Source organism: Gekko japonicus, unplaced genomic scaffold (genome assembly GCF_001447785.1).
Source record: "Gekko japonicus isolate JY-2015 unplaced genomic scaffold, Gekko_japonicus_V1.1 scaffold448, whole genome shotgun sequence".
Classification (NCBI taxonomy): Eukaryota; Metazoa; Chordata; class Lepidosauria; order Squamata; family Gekkonidae; genus Gekko; species Gekko japonicus.
In genome coordinates this window covers 809,088-835,017 of record NW_015172018.1, presented here as the reverse complement: position 1 = coordinate 835,017, position 25,930 = coordinate 809,088, and the positions used below count along the sequence as shown (strand labels likewise).

Genomic DNA, 25,930 nt, shown 5'->3' with positions numbered 1-25,930 from the left:
AGCATCTAGTCATGACAGCCACATGACCACGGAAACGTCTTCAGACAGCGCCGGCTCTTCGGCTTGGAAATTGGAAACGGAGATGAGCACCGCACCCTAGTCGGATTTGACTGGCTTTCAAGTAAGGGAAACCTTTACCTTTTACCTTACTGTTGAATTGTGTTTAGGGACTTAGGGGCTGAAAATTAATTTTGGGATGGGGAAAAGACTGGATGTCATTATTCCAACAATCATGGGTCAGGGGGGAATGGTGGTGGGAACTGGATGCACCAGAGAATCAGATTAGGCCGCTATAGGGGCTCCCCGATCCCTTTTTCTGTTCCTTTCCTTAACCTTAGAGATCTGGCTGCCACGCCAGAGACCCGGTGAGTCTTCAGGTACTGCTCTGAATACGAGGTCAGTGAATGGAAGGCCAATTGCCATTTAAGATTGGATCCTGGAGAAGCAGGCCAACTTGCCATATTTATTTATTTTATTTACATTGGATTTATATACCGCCCATGACCCCTAACGGGTCTCAGAGCGGTTTACAGAGTACTACTAGTGTAGTAGTGGTTAACCTACCTAGGGCCACATATTTCAAGGGAAGGGGGACTACCTACCGACACCCTTACTGGCGGCGTGTTTCTATCTTATTTTTCCGGCAGGCTGCGGGTATTGTTCTGGCTTCTTTTTGGGGTTGCCGGTGACCACCTCTGGCAGGCTCGATGTTCCGTCTTCGGCGTGTGACTGCTCTTTCCGGCTGCAGCTTCCGGCTTGCGTCCTTCAGGCTCTTGCCGTGCTGCGCTCGCAACGCCGTGACTCCGCCTCCATCAGATCTGGTCGCCAGGAACTCCGCCGCCATTGTTGTTGCTGCAGCCATCTCCGTCCTCGCCGCCACCGCTACCGCCAGCACTCCTGGCACGGAACTAGGAGGTGGGTGCCCCCTGCCGCCTAGGGCAGGTACCCATTTATCTACTTGATTTACCTTTCGAACCGCTGGGTTGGCGGGAGCTGGGATGGGGGCCGGAAGCTCACTCCGACCGCGGTGGGGATTCGAACAGCCATTGAGGCTGTTCGCTACAGATGTTACAAGCAGGCGTTGTACTGCCCGCGCCACACTTAAGAAATCTGGATGGATGTGGCTAAGGGGCCATCTTCCTCTGCTGTGGACTGGCCTCTAGGTTGCTCACTAGAGCATGAAGCCACACCTGGCGGCAGAAGAGAGGATGGCTGTCATAGTTTAATGGTATTTTTATTTTACAAAGTGCTTATTTAGCCAGTCTTCTAATTGCGAACATCGTGGTATGGGTTAAGAATTCTGTTGGTGGGCTGTCCCCATCCAACAGTCCCCCTACCTGACCTGATGGCATTAGATTTGCAGCTGGAATTCCCTGGACTAGTGATTCTGGAACCTCGTGTACAATGAAGTCTTAGCAGCTCAGGAATTCTTGGTGACCAGGACTACTATGGTCCTCTTTCAGTAACCAGCCCCACTGCTTACAGTGGGCGACATGCTTGATTTGATTTTCTGTTCTGGCTGGGCAATCTGGGGGGTTGGGCAAGTTTTGAATTAACTCTGTTGGTCTGGGCAAATGTAGAAAAATGGGAGTCCCACAACCCAACAGAGCTGGCGAACCGCTCATGCTGAAGCTTATCAAACACAGGCTGAAGAGCATTACAGAGCCTTCATTGTAGCAGTGAGAGCCATAGTTCACTTTCCTACCATCACAGTATCCGTACAGTGTACAGTGCCTTCGAACAACACTCTTCAAATCACACAGTAAGATGCTCACACACCCTTAACATCCAAATAAAGAGACGAATCTAGTGCTTGCTGTGAGCAATTTTCTAAGCACTTTGTAAATAAAACTGGTGGTTAACTACTCTTGTAATGAGCTGGATTCTGGAGTCAGTGAGTAGAGGACTGAGTGTAGACAGACAAGCTTAACGTTGACAAGATGGAAGTTCTGTTGGCTCAATGACTGCACTGATCCACATGGTGGTCTATTAGATGGGGTGGCATTCCTCCCAGAACAGTCAGGTTTACCGCTTTAGGATACTTCTGAATTGAGCTCTGCTTCTGAACATATTGCAGAGGTGACCAGAAAAGATCTGTCAAGTTAGCTCCCGCAGCTGATGAATCAGACTACCTCTGGAGGGATCAAATCTGGCCATTGTTATATGTCTTATGGACCTCAGATTGGAGGATCATCTCTACTGCGGGGCTACATCTGAAATGTGTGCAATAACTGTAAGATTCCTAAAAGGGGCCTATGGGGGGAGGGGAATTTTATTTATATACACACACGACTGGCTAACAACATACATATATACACACACACACACAGCCTGCATATCCATAGAGCACCATTAGCTGCCTACTTGTTGCTGAATACACATGAAAAGCGCTGGTGATGACCTTTAAAAATGGACCAGGATCCTGAAGGACGTGCCCAATTGTATCCTGAGGCCTTCCACGGGGACCCTTTGCTCTTTCTACCTTCACAAATGGACCCATGAAATGGGCTTGCAGAGTAACATGAGCCTCAACTGCAGAGTGGCCTCCCACCAGATGCTCATTTAGTCAACTCCAACATCTGGATGAGACACTTCAAAAAGCATTTTTAGTGTCTGTTGGTACTACTGTCAGGACTACTAGTCTGATCAATGGAGTATTTCAGTACTCTGCTGTTGCTCTGGACATTGAGATTGACGCAACTGATTTGCTAGTTTTAAATTGTCTTTTTAGAATGTGTATTATTAATACATACTGCAGCTGGGGGCACATTGAGCCCAAATAATAAGAACCATCCTGAAAAACAGGAGATTTTTCAACACACTTTTTAGCCCAAAGTCAATGACTTAAGTTCACTGAGAATTAAAGTGGAAAGAAAACATGTATTTTTCCCCTGAGGGCCATTTATAATGTTAATGCTGCTTTCCATTATTTTAGCAAGACAAAGTGAGTACGGCAATGCTCTGGCACCATTACACAGGCACACATGTACATAATATTGATGTTACATGGGTAACTTACCAGTTCTCCAACAAGGAGGCTGACTTAAATTACATATTTTAGCCAAGAGGTGACTAATTCCCCATCCAGTGACTAATCACTTTTAAAAATTATTAATACTTCCTCGGTTTGCGTTTGGTTAAGAGCTTGTACTCAAGAAGTTGGATGTTTCGGCATGATCTTGCAGCGATCACTGTGCCAATCGACACAAAGACTTTTTAAAAATCATTACTTCCCCCACACTACTGCTGATTACAGAACCAGCTTTATTTGGGAGCATGTCAAGAAACTCAGCATTATTTTTTTTTTAACCAAGATGTAAATCACAGTATGCTGTTACATTCAGACTTCCACACTTAGAAAATATAGTTATTTATGTACAGAAATTTGCACAAGAGGTTTAAACATACATTACAGGTCAAGATCCCAGTACATTCCAAAACAAAAATAGCAAAAGGCAAACAGCAAGGGTTGTTTGTAAGCTATGGGCTGTCAAAAGTTTATATATTAAATAGAAGTAGCTCTGATACGTACAACAAAGTGTTGCCGGAACATTAAGTAATGAAAACCAGAACGGCTTCTCTTTCTCAGATGGAATGATACCCTAAAACCTTGATACTCAAAAAAAGTAGGCACTGATTTCTAGAAGGAAATTTTCTTCTTACCGATATAACCGAGCCAATATGGCTTTTAAAACATTTGTACTAGTGCAAAGTAATCCAGTGCTAGAATTAAACTTGGAACAACTTGGATTTTAATTAAGTTTGCAATATTGAAAACAAAATGTCTTTATTGTTCTCTAGTGGCTACACTGTAAGCAGACCAGTAAAGATTCAATGCCGCTGCTTTCTAGTTTTTTATACTGTTACCAGTCTCTATTGCTGCTGGCTGCTGCCTTGCCATCTTGACGAGTATATACAATTGTTATCTCATCCAAGTAGCCCGCCCAAGTCCTGCAACAGGGGGCATGCCGGGGGGCGGTATTGGAGGTGGTACTGGAGGCTGTCCACCAGGGGGCACTGTGGGAGGGGGATAACTTGCTGGTGGCATCCCCAGCCCTGGAGGTGGGTGAGGTGGGACAGCATGAGAGGGGGGCAACCGAGGGGGTGGGAAGTTCGGATTGTAGGTAGGGGGTGGAGGGTAGCCTGGGGTCGGAGGAGGAATAGTCGGTGGGGGGAATGCTGTGGGGGGAGGAGGAACAGGCGGAGGAGGGTTGGGAGGATACACATGAGGGTGATACGGCAAGTGAGTCGGAGGTCCATAGTTTGGCGGCATAGCTCCGTAGGTGGGCGCTTCTGTCTTCATCATTGACTGAAGACTCTGATATCCCTCCCCTGACATGTATGAATTGGTTGTGGACATGCCGGTTATGTAACTGGACGGTGGGGGTGGCGGCCGATGAGGCAGAGGAGGTGGTTGATGCACAGGAGCCGGATGAGACGGAGGAGCAATCTGGACTTTGGCCAGGTCTACGGAATCAACCGTAGTAGCCTGATCACCTCCCATGGAAACTGCAGTCGTCAGAGGAGGCTTCAGTTCTGTCAATGGAAAAGAAACACTTTAGTCAGCTGCACATGCCAAGGAGAGCACAATAAAAACAACATGGCTTTATTTCCTATTCCTGCTAACAAGTGGGTATTTGTCTAAAAACAAGTTATCGCAGAATAAACTATGAGAATGTAGAAACAGGGAACCAAAAAAAGATTCTGAGAAAAAAAGGAAATGAAATCACACGTTGCTTGCTTTCTTCTACAGTGCTTTAAGGCTCTAAAATTTCAAGGTCGCAAGGCAGAGCTGGAAAACCAGTGGTTGCCTAACTTGATGCTGGCATATAACTGTGACATTTTGCTACCACTGATAATAGATGAACAATGTGAGAAAGAACTGGGGAAATGTACCGTCTGTGTAGCTCACCTCAGTCCATGCCTCAGCAGTGGTTTCTGCTGATTCCACAGTCACAAATGAACTTTTTTTTTTGGGGGGGGGTGTTCATTTAGGGGGCAGGTAGTTTATATAAAGGTACTCTACATGCAGTGGCAGGATCCTTCCACTTTAAAAAGGAAAAAGACTGTTCTTAACACAAAAAAGCCACCAAGGAAACAGTGTGTGCTGTGCCTTTCCATCAGGATGCTCTGCTGTCAACACAAGTTGATCAAGTTTGGATGAGTCAACACAGGGTTACATCAAGCATCTATTCTATAAAATATTTAAGCTCTATCGCAGGGTCATGAGGTGACAATGGTAGCATGTTTCCCAAACATACAGCAGAGGAACTGCAAAATGGGTTACTCTGGCAGACCAAGCCTGGTCTTGAGAAATAGCCAAGGGGACGACATCCTCTAACATTGACAACGTACAAGAGTCGGCAACTGTGATTCAGTTTGTGCACTGAACCACTGGGTGACAAAAAGAGAAAGCTACTTTTTAAATGCAATCAGACCGTAAAGAGGGAAACGTTAAATTTCTGCTCATGCTTTTCAAGTCACATTGATCCCAAAAGGCTCAACTCTCCAGAGAAAGGAAAACATTCTAATGTTGTTCAAAAGCGGATATGAAGCTGTAGCTCTTCCATCCGCGTAAAGTAGATCGTTCAGGCCTTTTTATGAGCAGCCGAACATTTGGAATGGGAGAGGCACGTAGCTCACAACTCTCCAGTCCCTGACAATTCCAATTCCACAAGTGGATGGAGGATTCACCCATCTATTGAAGCTCCTGCAACAGCATCAATCCTGAAGCTGGTGCAGATGGCGGAATGCTCAGATGTTCTGGGACCAAGGCCACTCGGAGCTAGGGCTCAACAGGAATGCACTGGATAGGAATGAGGGATGCCATGTTGACAATGCTCTGACCTGGATGGCCCAGGCGAGCCCCATCTCATCAGATTTCAGAAGCTAAGCAGGGTCGGCCCTGGCTAGTATTTGGGTGGGAGACCTCCAAGGAATACCAGGGGTGTGATGCGGAAGCAGGCAATGGCAAACCACCTCTGAACATCTCTTGCCTTGAAAACCCTACTGGGTCGCCACAAGATCGCTCTGACTTAATGGCACTTTCGTCCACCGCCGCATGTTGACATTTCAGGACTCAAATGACCACAAGCATACATTTCTAGCTTATCAAACAGCAAGCAGCCACACCAAACAATGGCAAGCTTTTCCCAACAAAAGACAACAAGGTAAATGTTTTCTGAAACTTACCAGGTGGAGGATGCGTGGGAGGGGCTGGTGGATGGGAAGCCTCCATTTTAGCAATCTTAGGAGGTGGCGCTTCTGAAACAGAGCAAGATTTAGGGCTTGGATTACAACAACGTAGCGACCCTTAACAAACAACTAGGGTACTTCAAAGTTCAGCACCTGACAAAACAATTACTGAATGTATATTAATATCTATTACCTTACAAACTAAATTTTAGTATAAAAACAAAAGAAAACCTATTTACCTGCAGTTTTGGTTTCTTCTTTTGGAGATACAGCCTGTTACCAAGACAACAACATGCACAATCAAAACGTCAAATCGCACAAAAATATCGAAGACCAATATAATCTCTTCAACTGAAATGCTTAAAGTTATAGGACTACACTGTCTGTGTAACTCTGTAAAACCTAACAGTTCTGGAGAGCATTTTTATGAAGGTGCTAGGGCTACGGTATAACAGAATAGTTCTGGAAGGCGCTCTTATAAAAGCAACAGCACTGTAGTCTATGTCACTACATATGGTATGTAATGCATTCTCTATTTGCTGAATGTCTTATGCTGCTTTTTCCTGCACTGTTTTCTACTTTTGTAACACCACTTTCTGTATTGTTAGAAACAATTTAAAAAAGGATGATGTGTCAAATTTTTGTAATCCTAGTCCTACTGGATTGCTGATTAAATGTCTCATGACTGATACTTGGGTCTCCGTGAGAAAGGGAGGCTGTAAAGTAAATAAACACGTTATCTAGCCCAGTATTTAAAACGTCATACGTTATCAGCACAAAATCCATTCATGCATTTTCATGATTTAAGTGTTACTAAAAATGCGGGAAAACAGCTGAAGCCTTCCAAGCTTGTGACACCCTGACTGCGTTTTTGGCTGCACCAACTTTCGTCTCCTGCTCCAGATACCAGACTGGTCACTCAACATGCTTCAAGGCTCTATGCTTGGAAAGGAAATATATGCAGTTCTACATCGCTTCCACTGTGTCCTGTGTGAGCCTAAAGAGACGGGTCTGTTAAGTTTTATTCATAAAGAGTAAACACTTCTTGAAATATGAAGGCTTGTGTCCTACAAATGAGCTCCACACTCCCTAGATCAGAGGTGTCGGACCCATTTGTTACAAGGGCTGAATCTGACATAAGTGTCACTTTGCTGGGGTGGGCCATGTCTGCCATAAAACTTAACAGGTAATGGAGATAGAAACTGTATAAAGGACAGCAACTGGTAAGCTCCGAGTTGGTGTATCCTCACTGCAAGGCCTCATGGGCTGGGATGGGGGTGCAAAGGAAAACCCTTATGGGTGGACTGGAGAGCCAGTGGTACAGCCCTGGGCAGAGGCTCCTATGCTGCTGGACTATGTGCAGACGAGGTTGTTCCACCATGCTGAAACTGCAATTGGAGTGGCTCTGATCACTCCCCTCAAGTAGTCTCCTGTTACCTCCCTTGCACTAGTTGCTCACAGGCCACATAAGAGCCCTGGATGGGCCGGTTCTGGCCCCCGGGCCTTACATTTGACACCCCTGTCCTAAATAGCCCCTGCCTCGCAATGCACTTCCTCTTCTGCTCAAACTTCTGTTTGCACAAGATCGGTGGTCGTCAAATGGGCCCCGGAGCCACCTGTAGCAGAAAACGATGTGCACAGTCTACAACAGAGACTATTTAGGGAGTGTGGATTTCAGTCACAGGCCCCAAGCCTATGTGATAAGCTCTGACACCAACTCCGATAACTGCAAGGTCTAGGTAACAGTGCCACTTACCGCTGGCCGTTTGGCTTGCCTGGGAGGACTCGACTGTGGAGAAGGTTTTTTGGACTGTGGAGTCTGGGGGGGTGGCGGCGGCTGCTGCTGCCCTGCTGGCTGAGATTCTTTCTGGGGGGGTTGTGGTTGTGATGGCTCAGAAGTCTGAGATTGCTGGGTCTGCTGCGGTGGAGTCACCTGAGGCACAGCCTGAAGGGAAGGAGGCTGCTGTAGCTGATGTGGGGTGTGGTGAGGCATTTGTTGCTTCCCCTGTGAATACAGATCCAGGATCTGATGACAGATGTCTTTGCAGGGGGGGGAAAAAACAAGACCAAAGGTTAAACATTCCAGTAAACAAGTAAAGGACTTCTGAAAATTCTGTCTAAAATAAAAACTCATTTTAGCCAGCGATTTTATGAACACAGGATGCTGCCTTATACAGAGTTTGACCATTGGTCTCTCAAGCCCAGTACTGTCTACTCTGATTGGCGGTGGCTCTCCAGGGACTCGGGCAAAACGCTTTCACATCCACCTGATCCTTGTAACTGGAGACTGAACCTGGGACCATCTCTGCATGCAAAGCAGGTGTTCTACCACTATGCTATGGACCCCACCCCACAATGTGAAGCTGCCTTATCCTGAATCAGTCCACTGGTCTGTCAAGGTCAGCGCTGTCTACTCCAACTGGCAGCAACTCTCCAGGGTCCCCTCTAGAGAGCTTTCATATTGCCTACCACCTGATCCTTTTACCCAGAGATGTCAGGTACTGAACCTGCAGCCTTTTGCATACAAAAAAGATTCTCTACCACTGAGCTGTGTTCCTTCCTCAGAAGCCAATGAAATTTCAGACAACGTTCTGCAGGAGGTCAGCTTTACAGCTTCTCTAACAAGACTATCCGCACTGAAAGTTGTCTAAAACAATCTGGTCCCATTTTATACAAGTCAGAATTACCAGGGCCACCAGCAAGAATGAGCATTCCAGAAGACAGACTGCCTGAGTAAGAAAATGATTTCCAAGTAAAAACCCTCTGTGGAAAGAGACAGTGCATTTCTGAGGCTAAGGCCAGCAGGGAGTGGAGTCAACGGAGAAGAAAGCACTCCTTACAGGTTTGAAGGTATCATGAATAAAAAACAACCATGTTTGGCAAAAAGTTTTTGAAAGCGCTCTCTTATTTCCTGAGATCCTGCTGGAAAATAATGTTCTGGCCTTTAAGGCACAGTGAAGCTCAGACAAGCATGCTATGCATAGTTTCTGAATCAGTGTTGTAAACCAAGTAAGACATAACATTTTTAAGAGTGGCCCTTGTTGTGAAGAAAACTGAAGCTTTCCATATGTGCAGTACCGACACAGCAAAATTATAAAACTTACATTATAAATGTTCACAGGGTTAACAAACCATATGGAACAATATTTTCACTATGCAGTTTCTAAATAAGGGCTGAAAGGGTATCTGTATAGTTAAATGTCACATTCTGGATTTGGAGAAATTGGCTCTTATATAGCATGGGTATAAGTTACACCTGTGTAGAGAACAACTCAAAGAAAAGTATTTGGGTGGCAAATGCTTCAAGTACCTTCCAGGACATCAACAGGTACGTCTTGCACAAACTGCTCCCACCACCTTCGGTACATCGGCTTTGAGGTCCACTCCTGAATCTCAAACTTGCACAAGCGGCCTGCCAGATACATCACAGCAACTGCTATGATTTCTGGCTCCCACTGCAGTGACAACGTAGTACACAGGCTAGAAAAACACAAACAAGAATTATGAGACACATTTCCTAAGGACTGTCTCAAACATTTCCTGACCACAGCTCCAATTCGTTTGTGGGAGAGGGGAGTATCTATCTGGTTTCCTCCAAAGAACTAATGACAATTAAGGGACAGTAATTTTATGGAACAACTGGTAAGATACAGGGGTGGATACATAAGCATTTTCTTAATGCAACCTGGAACGCTGAACTAGGAGCAATCCCAGGCACGCTCAAGTCACCTGGGACACGTTCCAATATAACAGACACGCAGCACCAGTAATCAACACAACAAGTAGCCTAGGGAGGCTTCTAGAAAAAGGTGGAGAGGCATCAGCATGGGATGACTTATGCATACTTGTTGTACAGCAGGGTCTGGCTCCTTCTTGCAATAGCAATAATTAACTTTCAGCTGGGTCGTTCTGAACTTCAGTGAACTCAGAACCTTTGCCCACCTTCTATTTACAGGTGCTATAAAACAATACCCAGCATTGTAAAAGTGACCCATTAGCAGCAACCAAGTGCATTTCAGAACTGACACCCAACTAAGCCCTTTGCTTGCTGCTTCAGCTGTTGCCCAGATTGCTATGCACCACAACCATGTCACAGTGCTGTCTGTGGCCAATAATAGCCAGTAAGGTTTAGAGCACTGGATGAGGACGTGAGACGCCTGGTCTGAATCCCCGATGGGTGACCCTGGACCCATCATAATCCTTTGGGCTAACCCTACTGCACAAGGTTGCTGTTGTGAGGAGAGAAATGGAGGGGGGGGGGAGAAGGATGTGAAAAGACGCTACAGGTCCTGCTTGGGGGGGGGGAAGCAGGATGCGCATAAATTAAAATAAATATGTAACTACATTAAACAAGGCACTCTAGGAATCTGAACAACAAAATTTGGGGAAAGCACCTTCAAAGGTGAGAGGAACCTGAAAGTTCAAATAAGCGAGGTAACTACTAAAGAGCACAGGACGGGGGAAGGGGGTGAATGTTTACCTGTCATTTACAAACGTCCATGCCATTTGCACCAGCTTTTGAATTTTGTTCTTATCACCTGTGTGCAAATTATTTTTAACAAATTACTACATTAAGGCAATAAACTTTGTGACCAGTAGATGCGCAAGTCATTCCTGCACACGTTTACTCAGAATTCAATCTCATTCATTAACATGCACGGGTAAGTCCTAACTCTGAGGACTACAAACTTGAGCGGCTCATATATACTCTACAGAAGAAACAATTACAGACACTCAGGCATCAGCAGCTACACATGGGAGCATGATGTAGATACTCACAGCTCAACGGGTAACCATGTGCACAAACTGGCGCTGAGATTGGACAAGTAGTTTTCAAAAAAGGGTAAAAGTGTGTGCGCGTGTGTAGCGGTTAGCTGCACCCTATCCTGTCATCCTTCTCCCAGTAAAAACTGATCTAGAGGATTTTAACCTCAATGAAAAAGCTCTGCACAAACAGCTCCATCGGGGATGTGATCGGACAGGGATCAGAGCACCAATTTCCAGCTGTCAGTCAGCATTCTGATCCCTCCTCCACCTGAAACTTCTTGCCAGCCCCTACAAACTCTTTGGATGGGAACTCAGCCATAGGTTGCACAATGTGGTTCTGCTGGGCTACATATTGTACACCCACGACCTAAACACAGTTTGTGACTTTCTTCTAGCCAGATGCCGTTTCTGCCCAAAGAAAGCAGGATATCTAAAGCACAGCTAGCCCCTGAATCAGTACAAATTTAGCTCTGAGATGATGGGTTTTGCAAAGCAGAAACTCCACCAACAGAGTGATATAAAGAACGTAACACTTCTGCCAGCCTCATTCCTACAACAGCGTTCAGATAACCCTCAAAAACACAGTTTCCCTGTTTTATCTATTTGACAATTACTTCTCTCAGGGCAGAAAAGATAACTGAATATGAAATCATCTACACATGCTCCCAAGCAGTAATACCAGCTATTTTCTTACCTTTCAGCTGCTTGGCATATTTAAGGAGGAACTGGTAGGGGTGCTCCACTTGCAAGTCGAATTTTATCGTCTGTAGTAAGATCCTCTCCAAAACCATAACTTCTTCCTAACGATCATGGGGGAGGGCAAAGATTATATTATGCCAAAAGGCCAACTCATTACATTTCTAACTTACATTAATTTCAGATGGCATTACACAGTAATGCCAGAGAAGCCATAGCAATGTCTGCCTACTTCTATAGTCTTGGAATGCAGCAACCACCACTGTTGTCAAAAATTAATTTTTTTAGTGCAAGCACATTTTTGTTAAGTTGTGCATCTATGCCCAGGAATGGGTTTCTCTCCTAACTCACCAACTGATGATCAAAACCCCCTTCACCATGAAATCATGCACTGGGTGTCATTGTGGCTCATAAGGTTGTGAGACCGACAGTACAAACCTAAGGAGAGTTAAGCCCTTCTAAGTTCATTGAAGTTAGTGGGCCCAGAAGGATGCAACTCTGCACTAGACTACACGATAAGAAGCAGAAGACCATCGCTGGGATGGACCCCATGGTTTCCAAATTTCCCTTGGGAGGGGGGGGACTCTTTGGCTGCCGGGGAAGTGTCAACAAGGGACAAACAGTAAGGAAGAGAACAGGAAAGGAATGGTGTGTGGATACCACAGAATGAACACTTTCTGGGCAATGTGGCCCACTACCTCTATAATGACAAAGCCTTGAGGCACCTTAAAACCTAAAAAAATTATTTTGACATAAGCTTCCATGAGCCAAAGCTCCCTTCATTAGCTACAAGGTGACCCATCAGCAAATTCAGTTGCTGATCATGCTGTACGACCACATTTTGGGAGTGGGAAAAGACCAAATGAAATATAATATTGTTGCACAGTTCTGGGCAAAGAGTGAAACTGCACACATTTGCAGTCAAATGTTAATGAATAGGAAACAAACGGATCATCTTGTCTCCAATTATTTCTGGAAAGACTTTCAACAGCCAAAGTCAAACCCGAAGCACGAAGGCAAACTCTGGGAGTTGCAGAACTTATTTAAGGCTAATTCTTCTGTAAGTTTAAAGGGCTTCTTTCATTTTTCCCGTTATTTATTTTGTTACAAAGTATGAGAGCCCTTAATAGCTATGAAAGACTGGCAGGGACATGGGTGAAGACTTGCTACTTCGCTGATTTAGCCAAAGTGTGCCAACAGCTTCTTAGCCTGAAACAAATTCCAGTACTTTGAGCTGAAGCAAATCCCCCAAAGACCCTCTCTTAGTACAACAGAGGGAATCATGGTCATACCTTATAGTGGGAAAGTGGGTGCCCTGAGCTGGGCAAAACTTTGAATCTATAGTATTTGGTATGATATAGTTCAGAACATGCTCCATTTTGGCTGCCCATGGGAATTTTCAGAAGCTTCTGAATGTCTGAGGTTGCTCACAGTAGGAGCAATCCAGCAACACACATCTCGCCTACCTTACGCAGAACTAAGCCAAGGAAACAGTGTATTTACGGTAAGCTGCAAAGCTCATACGTTAATTTTGTAAAAATTACCTTTTGCGACTCAGTTGTCTGAAGACTTTGTGACTAACAAATGTCTATAATTACTACGACAAAGAAATAAGTGACAAAAAAGTTTATTTTTTTCCAGTTTGCTTACTGTATGCATATGGCTGCACTCTGTGTGGCCAGTTTCACTGCTTCCCCTGTGCAGTGGATTATTTCTTTGCTGAAAAGACAGGCAAATGCAACAGGAGAACAACACAAGCACTGCAATACACATTCCCTTGGAAAACAACATGTGATGGACACGCTATCTAGAAAAAACACAAGTGCTGAAATCTCTTATTAAATACTGGCTTGCAGAAACTGCATACAAAATAATTCAAAACTTGTTCTGTCTTGGGCATTACATTAGTTTAATTTATTAAATTCCAAGAGCACCACTGAAACCATGTGCTAACACCCACAAGTCAACAATATTCGGGTAACATCATAATTATTTAACCAAAACAATCTTCAGAACATATCTGTTTACCTTTGGATCATCTCCGAATTGTCCAAACTGCACATCATTTAGTAAACTACGAGCCGTTTTGATGATATCTTTACATTTTTTGGGTGTTTCTTCAACTTTCCCTGCTAGGAAAAGACAGCAAGCTCCAGTCACCTATTAAAAAAAGATTTCTTCAGAAAGTTGTTTTTACATCATTTCTGGGGGGGGGGGGTTTGTCTTCAAGATTGTGTTTTTCCCCCTGTGTGGGGGGGGGGGGGGGTTGCATTTCTAGGACAATTTCTTACACTTCGTTCAAATACAGTTATACCTATCAGTCACACACCCTTTCACATGCTCAGAAAGCAATCCTAAGCAAGTCTACTCAGAATCCTATTGTATTATATTCAGTAAGGCTTACTTCCCAGGAAAGTGTTCTTAGGAATGCACTGTAACAGTATGAAGTTAATATTATGCTGTCAAGTACCATTTTATTACTGCCCCCCACAGAACAGTTCCTCTAGGTCAATGCAAGTCAATCATAAAAAGCTGGTTCAAATGCCAATGTCCTGGCTTATGTGTGACACTGACTGCACCAAGAAACCATAATTTTGAAGCACAACCGGTACCGTATCCTGATCCATATAACACAACTCAAACTGTTGTGTTAGTACAAACAATGAGTTCTCTAGCTAGCGTGCATAGTCTTTGCAAGGTACAAGGCAGAGGCCTCCTTCCCACTGTTTGAAGCCACAGGTGATTAGAACAAATTCAGTGTTTTCACACATATAGTTAATATTGTAATAAGGTTTTAAATTCCACAGTGACATAAGCATGCTAAAATGATATAACTGTGACATAACATATATCATTAGCTAAAATGATATAACTGTGCTAATATGATTGCTACAGTTGTTATGAGGGACTAACTGACAGACACTTCTAATACACACTAGGATGGGTCCAGTGATTTCTCAGAAGGCACTAGGAGACAATTGTTTTGTCTTGTTCCCCTTCCACTAGCAAGCCCCTTCAAACCATGGGAACCACATGGAATCATCCCGTCTCTTTTCTCCTGTGCTTGTGAAGTGGGTATACTCTTTTGGCCCTCTCATTATGGCTGCTGATGCCCAGGATTGGGGGGAACTGCATTCCCAGGGCAGGAAGGGGCTGCTGGCAAGAGATGAACACAGCAAACAGTCACACTTCTCCAGCCGATAACTCTATTGCATCCATCCTGCTATTTTTCGCAATACTGAATAGATCAAAAAAAGCAGTTATTTAAATCTTAACAGAAGATCTGCCTTACTACAGCAGACCAAAAGTCCATCTTGGACAATGTTTTATTTCCAACAAACAGATCTTCATGAAAATCTTATCTCTCAGGCCTACAGAAATTCCCTCCTGCCTGAAATCTAAAATGCCACACCTGGGCAAAAAATGCCATAAATAAAATCACCTAAGAAGAAAGTTTACTGTGTGGCAGACGGCTCCACCCAAAAACTATAACAGTTGTAATGGAAACAAGTTCCTCAAATTCAATATACAGAAATGAATGTCACAATGCCAAATACTTTTCACACAATAGCTACTAACTCATACTTACATATCTTGGAAACTGTTTGAAGGAGTGGAACATATAAAATCGATGAAAATAAATTATTCCAGTTGCTAGCGTATCGTAATGTCTGGATCAGCCAATAAGGATTTCTACAAATTATTACTGAAACTAAAATACAAATACTAACACAGAAGTGAATGATGTATCAAAAGCCTCTGCAATGCAAGTCTATAATGTTCAGTATTTGCTTAAACATATTTGGAAAAATAAGTTCAGAGTTAACATTTAAAAAAAAAAAACAGTGGTAATGAGTGCCCTCTCTGCAGCTATCTGTAACTTGACATTTTAATCTATCAAATAGCTGAGGACACTTATTTCACTGAAGGAACAATCCCAAATAAGTATACTTGGGAGTAAATGCCATTAAGGTCAATACAATTTACTCCCAGGTAAGCAAGTACAGGACTGCAGAGTTCCACAAGATGCTACATTTCCATACATAACCTACTTAAAATAATTTTTAAATTGTAAAACATTTTCCTTTGCAGGGAGTTACAATGTAAGCTAAAAGTATGTATCATTCATTGGTTGAAAATATACCAGAAGGGATCACTAATGAAACCAAATACAAAATGCCATGTAGTTTTGTTAAAAAATAAAGTATTAAATTAAAAATTAATTTAAATGGTACTATTTATGGTTACTAAATGTAAGCTCAGTTAAAGGATTCTGTGGAAATATTGCTAGAATTCAGACACTATACAAGAAGTTTCTTAAGCAGAACTCTCATGTGGAAAAAACCAATAAAAATGTGCATCGTACAAATCAAAGGATACAGTCCCAAGCGGGTTCCTACATCAAATATAAACCGGGCGCCTTCTCTTCGGTATCTTGCCTCAGTAGCTGGATCAAGTCCTTCTAGTTGTGATGGGGTATGAGCCAAGTCTTTCTTATCCCAGTACCAGCATGGCTTTGTATGGTCCAGATTTGCCAAAGCTACAGAAGGACTAGAGTTTTCTTTATTTTCCTTCATTTCTTGATGTAGAATAGTTGTTCCTTGATCAATTTTCCAAGGGTTGCTTTTCATATGGTGACTTTAGAGCCTTAGAAGAGAAGGGAAAGACATTGAGAATAACATTTTTGACCTTACAAGATCTCTTTCAATGAATGCTTCACACCAAGTTATGTTATTAACTTTATCCTTTATAAAGCTAATTTGCAAAGCAAGGAGGAAACTAAAGTATGTCCTCAGGCATTTCTAAGCACTAGCACTTTATTTTTAATATTCAAAAAGCCAAGTACCTCGGATATTCGAACTCTACTCCTGTTCCTCCAAGAGGTGATAACTAGCAAAATGCCTGTTACCAAACAAATCAGCATGGAGGGCACTCACAGCTGGTCCCCTTAGTTCCTGTTTAGGTGATCTGTCAGCAGTTTACACATTGCGACCAATATCAGTATGAAACAAGTAATGGTGCCTCAGACCTCATCCTCAAAATATAGCTGTATATGCCTTTTCAAGGTAATACTCTGGCATTAAACAAATTCTCACAGTTCCTCAAAACACCGCTATCACCCATTCATCACAATACAAAACCAATCTCTTCCATGAATCCTTTGGCACAATCCTTTCCTCCTGAAATTTAGCTAAACTCACCTTTTAATGTAAAAAATTATGCACTGTCCCTCAACTTGAAAGTGTGGCTTACAACAAATATAAATCGCCCCCATATTTACCCACCCTTCCTCTTTTCCCTCCCTCCGTGTACGACATTTAAAGATTGCAGGTTCTATGAAGCAGAGACCTGTCTTTTGCTATTTTTACTGATACTATATACAGCTTAACATTCTATATAACATACATGACAACAATAGATTATGGAAAATAGCCTTAATTTTCTTCTCTCACACACACACACAACTCTTGCTATTATTTCTACTCATTAAAACGTGTTTAAAAATTATCATTCACTTCCACAGCAAACTTCATAACAAATCCGAAGAAACAGTCCCATCTGTGAACAAGACCAGAGCTCCCAAATGGTGGGGCTCCCTTATGAATGTTTTCAACTTTAAAAAAAAAAAGTTTGATGAGTTTTAGTAGGATTATCCTATGAAAGTCAGTTTAAAGGGGGTCAGGTAATAGGGAAAGTTGCCTGCTCAAGCTCCTAGGAACTTACAGCACCCGATTCTTTCACAGAATCACAGAGTTGAAAAAGGGACCCCCCAGAGTCATCTAGTCCAACCCCCTGGACAGTTCAGGAAATTCACAAATACACCCCCAATAATCCCTGTTCCATGCCCAGAAGGTGACCAAAAAACCCCCCCAAAACCCTCCAGGATCCCCAACCAAACTGGCCTGGAGAAAAATTGCTTTGTCTCTCCCTGCCCAGATTTCGGACAGTAAACTTCACAATAAGTAGAACGACAACAACAAAAAGCAGGCCCCCCACTGACAAGGCATAAGCTTCTACATCCGGGAAAATCACTCAGATATATATAGGAACACAGCCTGCAAATCAAGGGTGGGGGGGGAATGAAAACCAAGAAACCCCACTTCAATGAGGGCCGAACAGGCTACAAGGGTCAGGTAAGATTACTTCAAAACCAGTTAACGTAAGCCGAGCCGGATCATCCGATGTGGGCAGCGGGTTTTGTGAGCCGAAGCCCCGTTATTCCTTCGGAACGTCCTCCACGCATCCGAAGGACCAGCTCGCTCACTCTTCTCGGCAGCTCCAGCTGAACGACTACGTTAGCCTGTTTTATTCTGTTGCTACCGGAGTCTGGCGGCACCGTTAACAACTCCAGCCTCAAGTCTCACTCCTCCTTCGGGTTCAGCTATATGACTCCCGAAAACCGCCTCTGAGATACCCTGAAAGGCGAAGTAGCAGCAGCAGCACCTGCGCTTGTGTACACAATACCCAAAGCGCGCTCAACGTGTACACACGAACAAAAGAGGAGTTTCCTTTCAATCCTCTTCGCCGTCGCCGCTTTCGACGGTCAGAGCCGCCCCCCTCGCCCGCCCACCTCAGGAGCTCTCCGGGCTCGGAAAGGCCGGTCAACCGCTTCTTCGGTTCCTTCCCTCCCCCGCCTCCCCGTTCACTCACAAAAGCGACCTCAGCCGCGGAATGCCCGACAGCCCCTCAACGACACCTCCTGCGCGGCGCCATCTTGGGAGAGCCAAGGCTGTGAAGCAAGTTTGCAACGTCATCGCGTTGGCGCACGAAGAAGCGCCGCCGGCAGCGGTGGGAGGGGGGGGATGAGAGCGAGCGTCTAGTGGGCAGGCTCCGCGAGGCCACAGTCGCGCGCGCACGTAGGGACGAGCTGTAGTTACCCGACGAATCACAAGCCTAGCCTTGAACTCGTAAGCCCCGCCCCCTCCCTTGCCCCATTCGAGAGGAGGGACGGAAAGGGGGGGCTTCGTTTGCCTTGATCTCGACACCGCCCCTACTGCTTCATAGGATGTCCCAGAAAGGAGCAAACCGTCCGCAGGGTGCCTCGTCTCAGCCAATCAGCAAAGCGAATTGAAGCCGAGGGGTGGACCGGCTAGAGAGCTACGGTTCTGACCAATCAGACTTCTGTTGCACACCCCCTTGCTCTCGCGGTAAACTGTTGGTGTGCGCGTGTGTGGCGATGTGTTTTCCTCTCTCCCCTCTCACGTCCTCCTTGGCCATTGGTGAGAAATCCTGAGGAGGCGGCAACGGCGAAAGGGATTGGTCGGCCGCCCGAGTGCGAGAGAAGGGGCTGGATCCAATGGCGGCGTCGGAAGTGCGGAGTGACGGGACGGGTGGGCGGGGCCAAAGCACTGGCCGCTGAGTAGTGAGTGTGCGCGGCGGGGCTGTGGTTGGCTTCGCTGCCGCCACCGCCTCTCCCCCCGCTTCCCCTCCCTCCATCCCGGGCAGAGCCGTCCGGTGAGAGGAAAAATTTTTTTCTTGGGGGGGGGGGAAGGGTTCCGCGTTGTCGCCGTTGAAAGGTAAATGGGGGAGGGGAAGAAGGGCCCCCTTCCGTTTCCCTCACGCGCACGCCTCCTCTCAGAAAGGGGGGGTGGGCGGCTGGTCCGGGCCTGCCTGACTCCTGTTCCTTCACCCGCTTTTCCTTCCCCATCTGGTTGTGGGGCCCCCTCGTAGCCTGCGAGGACTGCGCTCCTCGGGTAGAGGAGAGCAACAGACACCCGCACTCGAGGGGCCACGCTCGGTGTCGAGTAACTGCCTCACTTATCTATTTCCGACCTCTCTTCCTCCTCCCTCCCTGTTATTCACACGATCATAACGCCTTGGTTGTTAATCCTAATTACGCCCGTTAAATTTCCCTTCACTGTGACTGGAGGAGTTTCGGTCGCGATCTGGTTTAACAGTTTGAAGGGGGGGGGAGGTGGCCCTCTTTTTTCCTACTCCTGCAGTTTCTTTCTAGGTGTCAGAATTATGTTTATCAGTTATTATAATATAATACAATAATTTATAATCTAGTTTATTTGAACTCTGACGGTTTCTAAGGTACTACGAAGTCATCGCTGCCGGGTTAAATGGGCGGGGGGGGGGGTTACTCCCTAAGTAATAGTGCAAAGGATTGGGAATGACGCAGAGTTAGACTTTACAAGCCACATTCATGTTTATTTTTGGGCGGGTCGTATTAAATTTGGTAGAACTTGCTGCCTAATAAGCAGGCGTAAAATTTAAGCTCTGATTGCGGTACTGTTGTTTTCCTGCCCTCTCCCCATCTCTGTGGTTCGGTTTGTATATTATTTGTGTACTTTGCTTTCAGTCTTCCTTTGTAGAGAGTCAAGTGTGCACGTTTGTGTGTGTTATTTAGCCATTTTGAAGGGTGTGTAGAAATCATTTTAAAAAGAAAAATGCAAAATGTTATTTCCCGTTAATTTTACAACCAAGGCTTTGATTTTTAAGGCCCTCCTTTGCAGTCCCTTCATGGTTGACATGCTTATTCCCTGATCCATGCCCAACTTGCTGCTTCTGTCTCTTTGCTGTTCCTCACTTTTACTGTTCAGTGTTCTGGTCCTATTTCAGTTATTAAGTAAAAACTTCTACAACAACAGCCTAGTTTTTCTGTCCAAATCAGTGCTCCTCATGGCGTTACTGCCTTTAATCTCTTTATCATTTTTTGTTCTTATTGTGTCTGGATAATGCTTAACACAAGCTGCTGCTGTGCTGTAAAATCTCCCCATCTGTCTTTTTAACCTGAACGTTGCATGTTTTCTTCTGTATCTTTTCCCATGGTGTCACTGACCAGTTCCCATCATTCCTTGCCATGCAGTTCTTTTAATTGCTTGTTTGTTAAATTTTGCTCTCATACTAGTCTTAATATTTATTTCTCAATTCTACTCTCTGACTTTGCCCTTTTAATGGTTCAGTCCCCTGAATCGACCTATGGTTTTCTTGGTTTATCACTGACACCAAATTCAGTATTTACAATAATTTGTCAGCTTTGGTGCTCTTTTCCATGGGCCTTTTGGGTGTAAGGCTGGGCATCTTTTTTCTGATCTTAATGTTCGTTTCATTTCTCTGCCGAACTTCATATTGTCTAGCTCTGCCTGGCTTTCTGAGCGTTCCCTCTTAAAAACTTATTATTTTACATAAAGCTTGTACTCACTATGTGTCATGTTTGCGTATGTGGTGGTTCAATTTCTTTGTTTTCTTCCTATATGAGGGATAAAGCTGAATCTTGTTCATCATTGCCTCCTGATTGAGGATAAGCTGTTCCTGTATTGGATGCTTGCTTGCTTGCTCAGTCTAACACTAGAAGCTATTCCTTGATCATGCAATCAACTTAAAGTACCCATCCCATTTCTAGCTTTAAGCAGTGACAGCTGTATTTCTAGGGAGCCACTGCAGTTGTTTATCTCTTTAAACATTTCATTCTGATTCAGTAGTTTATCACTGTTACTTGGGAGAAATTCAAGTTTAGCTTTCCTTTGCACTGCCTTTTTTGCCACTTTGCTACATTTTTCCATTTTGTATATATTATCAGGAGCTGCGGTGGCTCAAGTGGTTAAGACGCTGAACTGCAGGCTGTGGAAGGTCAGTAGTTCAGCAGTTCGAGACCCGAGTTGCCGCATTACAGAGTGAGTTCCCGTCTCTAGTTCCAGCTCCTGCCAACCTAGCAGTTCGAAAGCAAGAAATTGCAAGTAGATAAATAGGTACCACTTTGATGGGAAGGTAACAGCGTTCCGTGCACCTTGGTGTTTAGTCATGCCGGCCACATGACCACGGAAACGTCTTTGGACAGCGCTGGCTCTTCGGCTTTGAAATGGAGATGAGCACCGCAACCCTAGAGCAATGTTCCCTCTAAGCTATGGAGTCTTGTGAGCAAAAATTCTACTTTGTGAGCTACTGGAATTAAAGTTGTGAGCGGGCGATTTGGCTACTGCATAAATTAGTTTTCTCTGGAGCCATCCTTCCTGAGCTAAGACAAAAATGTGTGAGCCAGAGGCTAAAAAACTGTGAGCTAGCTCACACTAACTCAGCTTAGAGGGAACACTGCCCTAGAGTCGGACTCGACTGGCTTTCGAGCAAGGGAACCTTTACCTTTACTTATATATTATCATCTGAGTACAGTGCTGGTGAATGGTGTATATGGATAATTGTGATGTATTTCCTGGCCAAGATTCCTTTCCCCATGTTTTTCTGTTCTTAACTGCTGTGTTTCTGTGGGGATAGAAGGTCAGTGTATCTGCTGTCTGCTCAGTGTTTTGGTAACAGAACTGCGTCTCAGATGAAGGTTCTCAGTTGTCAGTTTTTTACATAGATGCTTTTTCACGTTTGGTAAAATTTTTGTTCGTTTAGCATCTTTCAACCCAACTTGATGTGCACACACAGCACCAAACACAAGTGTAAGGAGAAAACAATTGACAACACGCTACTAAAAAATGGTGATTCTTTGGGACTTTTGTGTAAAAGCATGTGATATAGCTGGTGTTCTTAAGTCATCTGATCTAGACCCTATTAAATGTATTTCTTGTTCTGCTGGTTCCTGTAGTGTGTACTGCTCACAGATTCTAGCATGCTAATACATTAGGTATCTGATTTTTCTGAGGGATTTTCAGTTGGACTACTTTTTGAGATCTCTCTTGGTCTCCCAGGACCTAGTGTGACGCGCTGACCACTACACCATGCTGGCTCAAGGGGTACATGCTTATTAATGATCTTTAAGACTTTACTTGCTGTGGAAGATCTGGAAAAGCATACTTGATTTTAGGGAGTTACTACTGGGGGACGGACATTACTTAATATGATGAATGTTAGGTGTGTGTTTTTGCATTAGAGTACTGTGGCTGTAATCCATAATTTATTTTGCAAATCTACATGCTGTTTCCTTAGAGACCTGTTTGGGATTAATATCAATATTAAATTTCCTATTGATGTTAGTTGTTGTCGATTGTAGATTACATGTAGTTTTTAAGCATGAGGTTTATTTTTATCAGTTTCTATCCTATCTTTCTACTGAGTGCTCAGAGTACCATATAATATTTAAAAATATTAACATGCAAAAGGTAAAACAGCAGCAATAGTGACAAACCTACCATATGCTGTATGTACCAAGACAATACACATATCTCGTGCTTGGACTTAACAAGAAAGAACCGTGTTCCTTGAGATCTGAAGAAGGCCTTGCTACCCAAGCTCATTTTTACAGGCCAGCTTCAGGTGGGTAGCTGTGTTGGTCTGATGCAGCAGAACAAAGCTTGAGTCCAGCGGCACCTTTAAGACCAACAAAGTTTTATTCACGGTATAAGCTTTCGTGTGCAAGCACACTTCCTCAGATACAGTGGAACAGAACCTTCTCAACCATTACTTATAGGGGCTGGGGGTTGTTAGGAAGGGCCATTTAGATGCATCTTGATTCTAAATGGCCCTTCCTGACAACAACCACCACCCCATCCCCTATAAATAATGGTTGAGGGGGTTCTTTTCTACTGCGTCTGAGGAAGCATGCTCGCACACGAAAGCTTATACCATGAAAAAACTTTGTTGATCTTAAAGGTGTCACTGGACTCAAACTTTGTTCTTTTACAGGCCAGTTTCACTTGTTTTCAGAAGAGCTAGTTTGAATTGCAGTACTAACTACTAACACCAGTAGAATCTTTGTAAGATGAAGCTTCTAGTTAAACTGCTGTGTTGTGAACATCTAGTTACTTTGTGAAAGGAAGATGAAGGAACAACATTACATCTGTATAAGTTACATCAGCTCAAGTACTAATTTGGGGAGATTGCAACACATACTGGCTGTTGCTGGTGGCCTGAATCCCAGTATACTTTGCAACAGAGCAGCACCCAAAGCAGCATATAGAGATAATAAAAATACAACACAGATTCATAGATTACTGTCAGTTGGCCACAAGAAAAAAGGAGCTTCCGTGTTCATTGGCAGCACAACTCTGTCAGATGCTGGAGATTTGGTAGAAATGAAGAAGAAGAAGAGATAGAATTTATACCCCGCTCTTCACTTGGAGTCTCAGAGCGGCTTACAAAATCCTTTCCCTTCCCCTCCCCACAACAGACACCCTGTGAGGTGGGTGGGGCTAAGAGAACTCTGACACAAGCTGCTCTTTCAGGAACAGCTGTGCCAGAGATTGTGACTGACCCAAGGTCTCATCAGCAGGTGCAAGTGGAGGAGTGGGGAATCAAACCTGGTTCTCCCAGATTAGAGTCCGCACACTTAACCACTACACCAAACTGACTTACCATGTTCTGCTATGAGCTTTTCAGGGGCATCTGACTGGCTCCTATTGAGAGAGGACTAGTCTGGATAGGCTTTTGATTCAATTCAGTGGCACATTTATGTTCGTAAGAAATGGGGGCATATTTTGATACATGAACTTGGTGGCTCCTTGGCTGTCTTTGGATTCTGCATTGGATGTCTTCAGCTGACTCTCTCAAACTGATATTGACAGGATTCTGGGTGCTTTTAAGCCCACCACTTGCCTCTTGGACCCCCTTGTCCATCACGGCTGATAAAAGCCAGTGGTGATGGAATACAGGTCCCCCTGGTGGACATTATAAATCTGTCCCTATGTTTGAGGTTCTACCCAGCAAGATTAAAGGAGGCAGTGGTAATACTGCTCATAAAGACACCATCTTTGGAGCCTACGGATCCGGCTAATTATTGTCAGTATTGAATCTTTTGTGCCTGGGTACGGTAATTGAGAGAGTGGTGGTGGAGCAGCTCCAGACTTTCCTGGAGGACAACCCTAGACCCATTCCAGTCCGGCTTCCACCCTGGCCATGGGACAGAGAGAGCATTGGTCACCCTCACGGACAATCTTTGTAGGTAGCTGGATCAAGGTGGGTTGGCACTGCTGATGTTGCTCAATCTGACAGTGGTGTTTAACAGGGTCAACCATGACCTGTTGACCCACTGCCTTGCTGACATAGGAGTTTGTGGGACAGCCTTGAAATGGCTTGCCTCATTTCCCCCAAGGTTGGGGGAAGAGAGAGGGTGTCAACCGCGATCCCTGTTGGTATGTGGGGTCCCTCAAGGCCATGGGACAGGGAGAGCATTGGTCACCCTCAGGGACGATCTTTGTAGGCAGCTGGGTCTAGGTGGGTTGGCACTGCTGCTGTTGCTCAGTCTGACAGTGGTGTTTAACAGGGTCAACCATGACTTGTTGAACCACTGGCTTGCTGACATAGGAGTTTGTGGGACAGCCTTGAAATGGCTTGCCTCATTTCTTCCAAGGTTGGGGAAAGAGAGTGACTCTAGGAGAGAGGGTGTCAACCATGATCCCTGTTGGTATGTGGGGTCCCTCAAGGGATGATCCTCCAGTGTTATTTAATATCTCTTTATTCCCTCTCACCCAGCTGGTACAGAGTTTCAGACTGGGTTGTCATCAGTATGCAGATGACACCCAGCTATATCTGTTGATGGATGGCTAGCCAAATACCACCCCAGCTACTTTTGCTGAGGGATCTGAAGCCATGGTTGGATGGTTGAAACAGTGTCGGCTAAGACTGAATCCAGCCAAGACAGAGGTCCTGTGGCTGGGTGGGGGCATTCAGGGTTAGGATGTTGACTTCTGGCTCTTGATGGTATGCCTTTAACACCAGGGTCAACTGTCAAGGTCCTTGGTGTGTTTCTGGATTCCTCCTTATCAATGGAGTCCCAGATCACAAACATTGCTAGACTGGTGTTTTTACAGCTACACCAGATTAGACAGCTGGCCCCCTTCCTGTCTCACCCCAACCTAGCCACAATGATCCATGCAATGGTCACCTCCTGGTTGGACTACTGTAACTCACTCTACACTGGGCTACCCTTGAGACTAACCTGGAAATTACAACTGGTTCTACAAGGAATTCCATTGACAGCCCACATTCATCCGGTGCTCTGCCACCTGCACTGGCTACAAGTTGAATGCCGGATCAAGGTATTGGTATTTACCTTCAAAGCCCTATGCAGTCTGGGACCAGCGTATCTGCAGGACCGCCTCTCCTGGTATATCCTCCAAAGAGCACTTTCCTCAGGAGAGAAGAACTGACTTGTAATCCCTGGTCTGAAAAGTATCTGGCTAGCTTCAGCCAGAACCCGTGCCTTCTCAGTTCTGGGTCCTACTCACTGGAATTCTCTGCCGAATGACAACAGGGCTCTTTGGGACTTAATGCAATTTCACAGGGCCCGTAAAACAAAAGTGTTTCACCAAGCTTATGGTTGAGGACAGCAACAGGTTCCATCTAGCCTGGCTCCTCCTTCCTCCTCCCCCCACTAGGAAAGGATATT

The 25,930-nt window shown here is 44.7% G+C and overlaps 2 protein-coding genes across 3 annotated transcripts in view; one reads left to right on the top strand and one right to left on the bottom strand.

Annotated features, from left to right (window-relative positions):
- Positions 1 to 3,044: 3,044 nt before the first annotated feature.
- CCNK (cyclin K) lies at positions 3,045 to 18,405 on the bottom strand. 2 transcript variants are annotated; one of them, XM_015420476.1, is made up of 12 exons: positions 18,310 to 18,405; positions 16,039 to 16,305; positions 15,248 to 15,329; positions 13,687 to 13,818; positions 13,309 to 13,377; positions 11,657 to 11,762; positions 10,676 to 10,733; positions 9,506 to 9,675; positions 7,952 to 8,235; positions 6,435 to 6,468; positions 6,193 to 6,264; positions 3,045 to 4,536 (listed from the first exon to the last, which is right to left on the bottom strand). In XM_015420476.1, the coding sequence occupies exons 2-12, from the start codon at positions 16,287 to 16,289 to the stop codon at positions 3,923 to 3,925; spliced, it is 1,872 nt and encodes a 623-aa protein (XP_015275962.1). In that variant the 5' UTR covers positions 16,290 to 16,305; positions 18,310 to 18,405; the 3' UTR covers positions 3,045 to 3,922. The 2 variants fall into 2 exon arrangements, with proteins under 2 accessions (XP_015275962.1, XP_015275963.1); XM_015420477.1 differs by lacking the exon at positions 13,309 to 13,377.
- Positions 18,406 to 19,004: 599 nt separating this feature from the next.
- SETD3 (SET domain containing 3) overlaps positions 19,005 to 25,930 on the top strand; it is a 68,170-nt gene continuing 61,244 nt past the window's right edge. The window contains exon 1 of the mRNA XM_015420478.1: positions 19,005 to 19,113. The gene's annotated coding sequence lies outside the window, so the exon portion shown is untranslated. The remainder of the gene's footprint in view (positions 19,114 to 25,930) is intronic.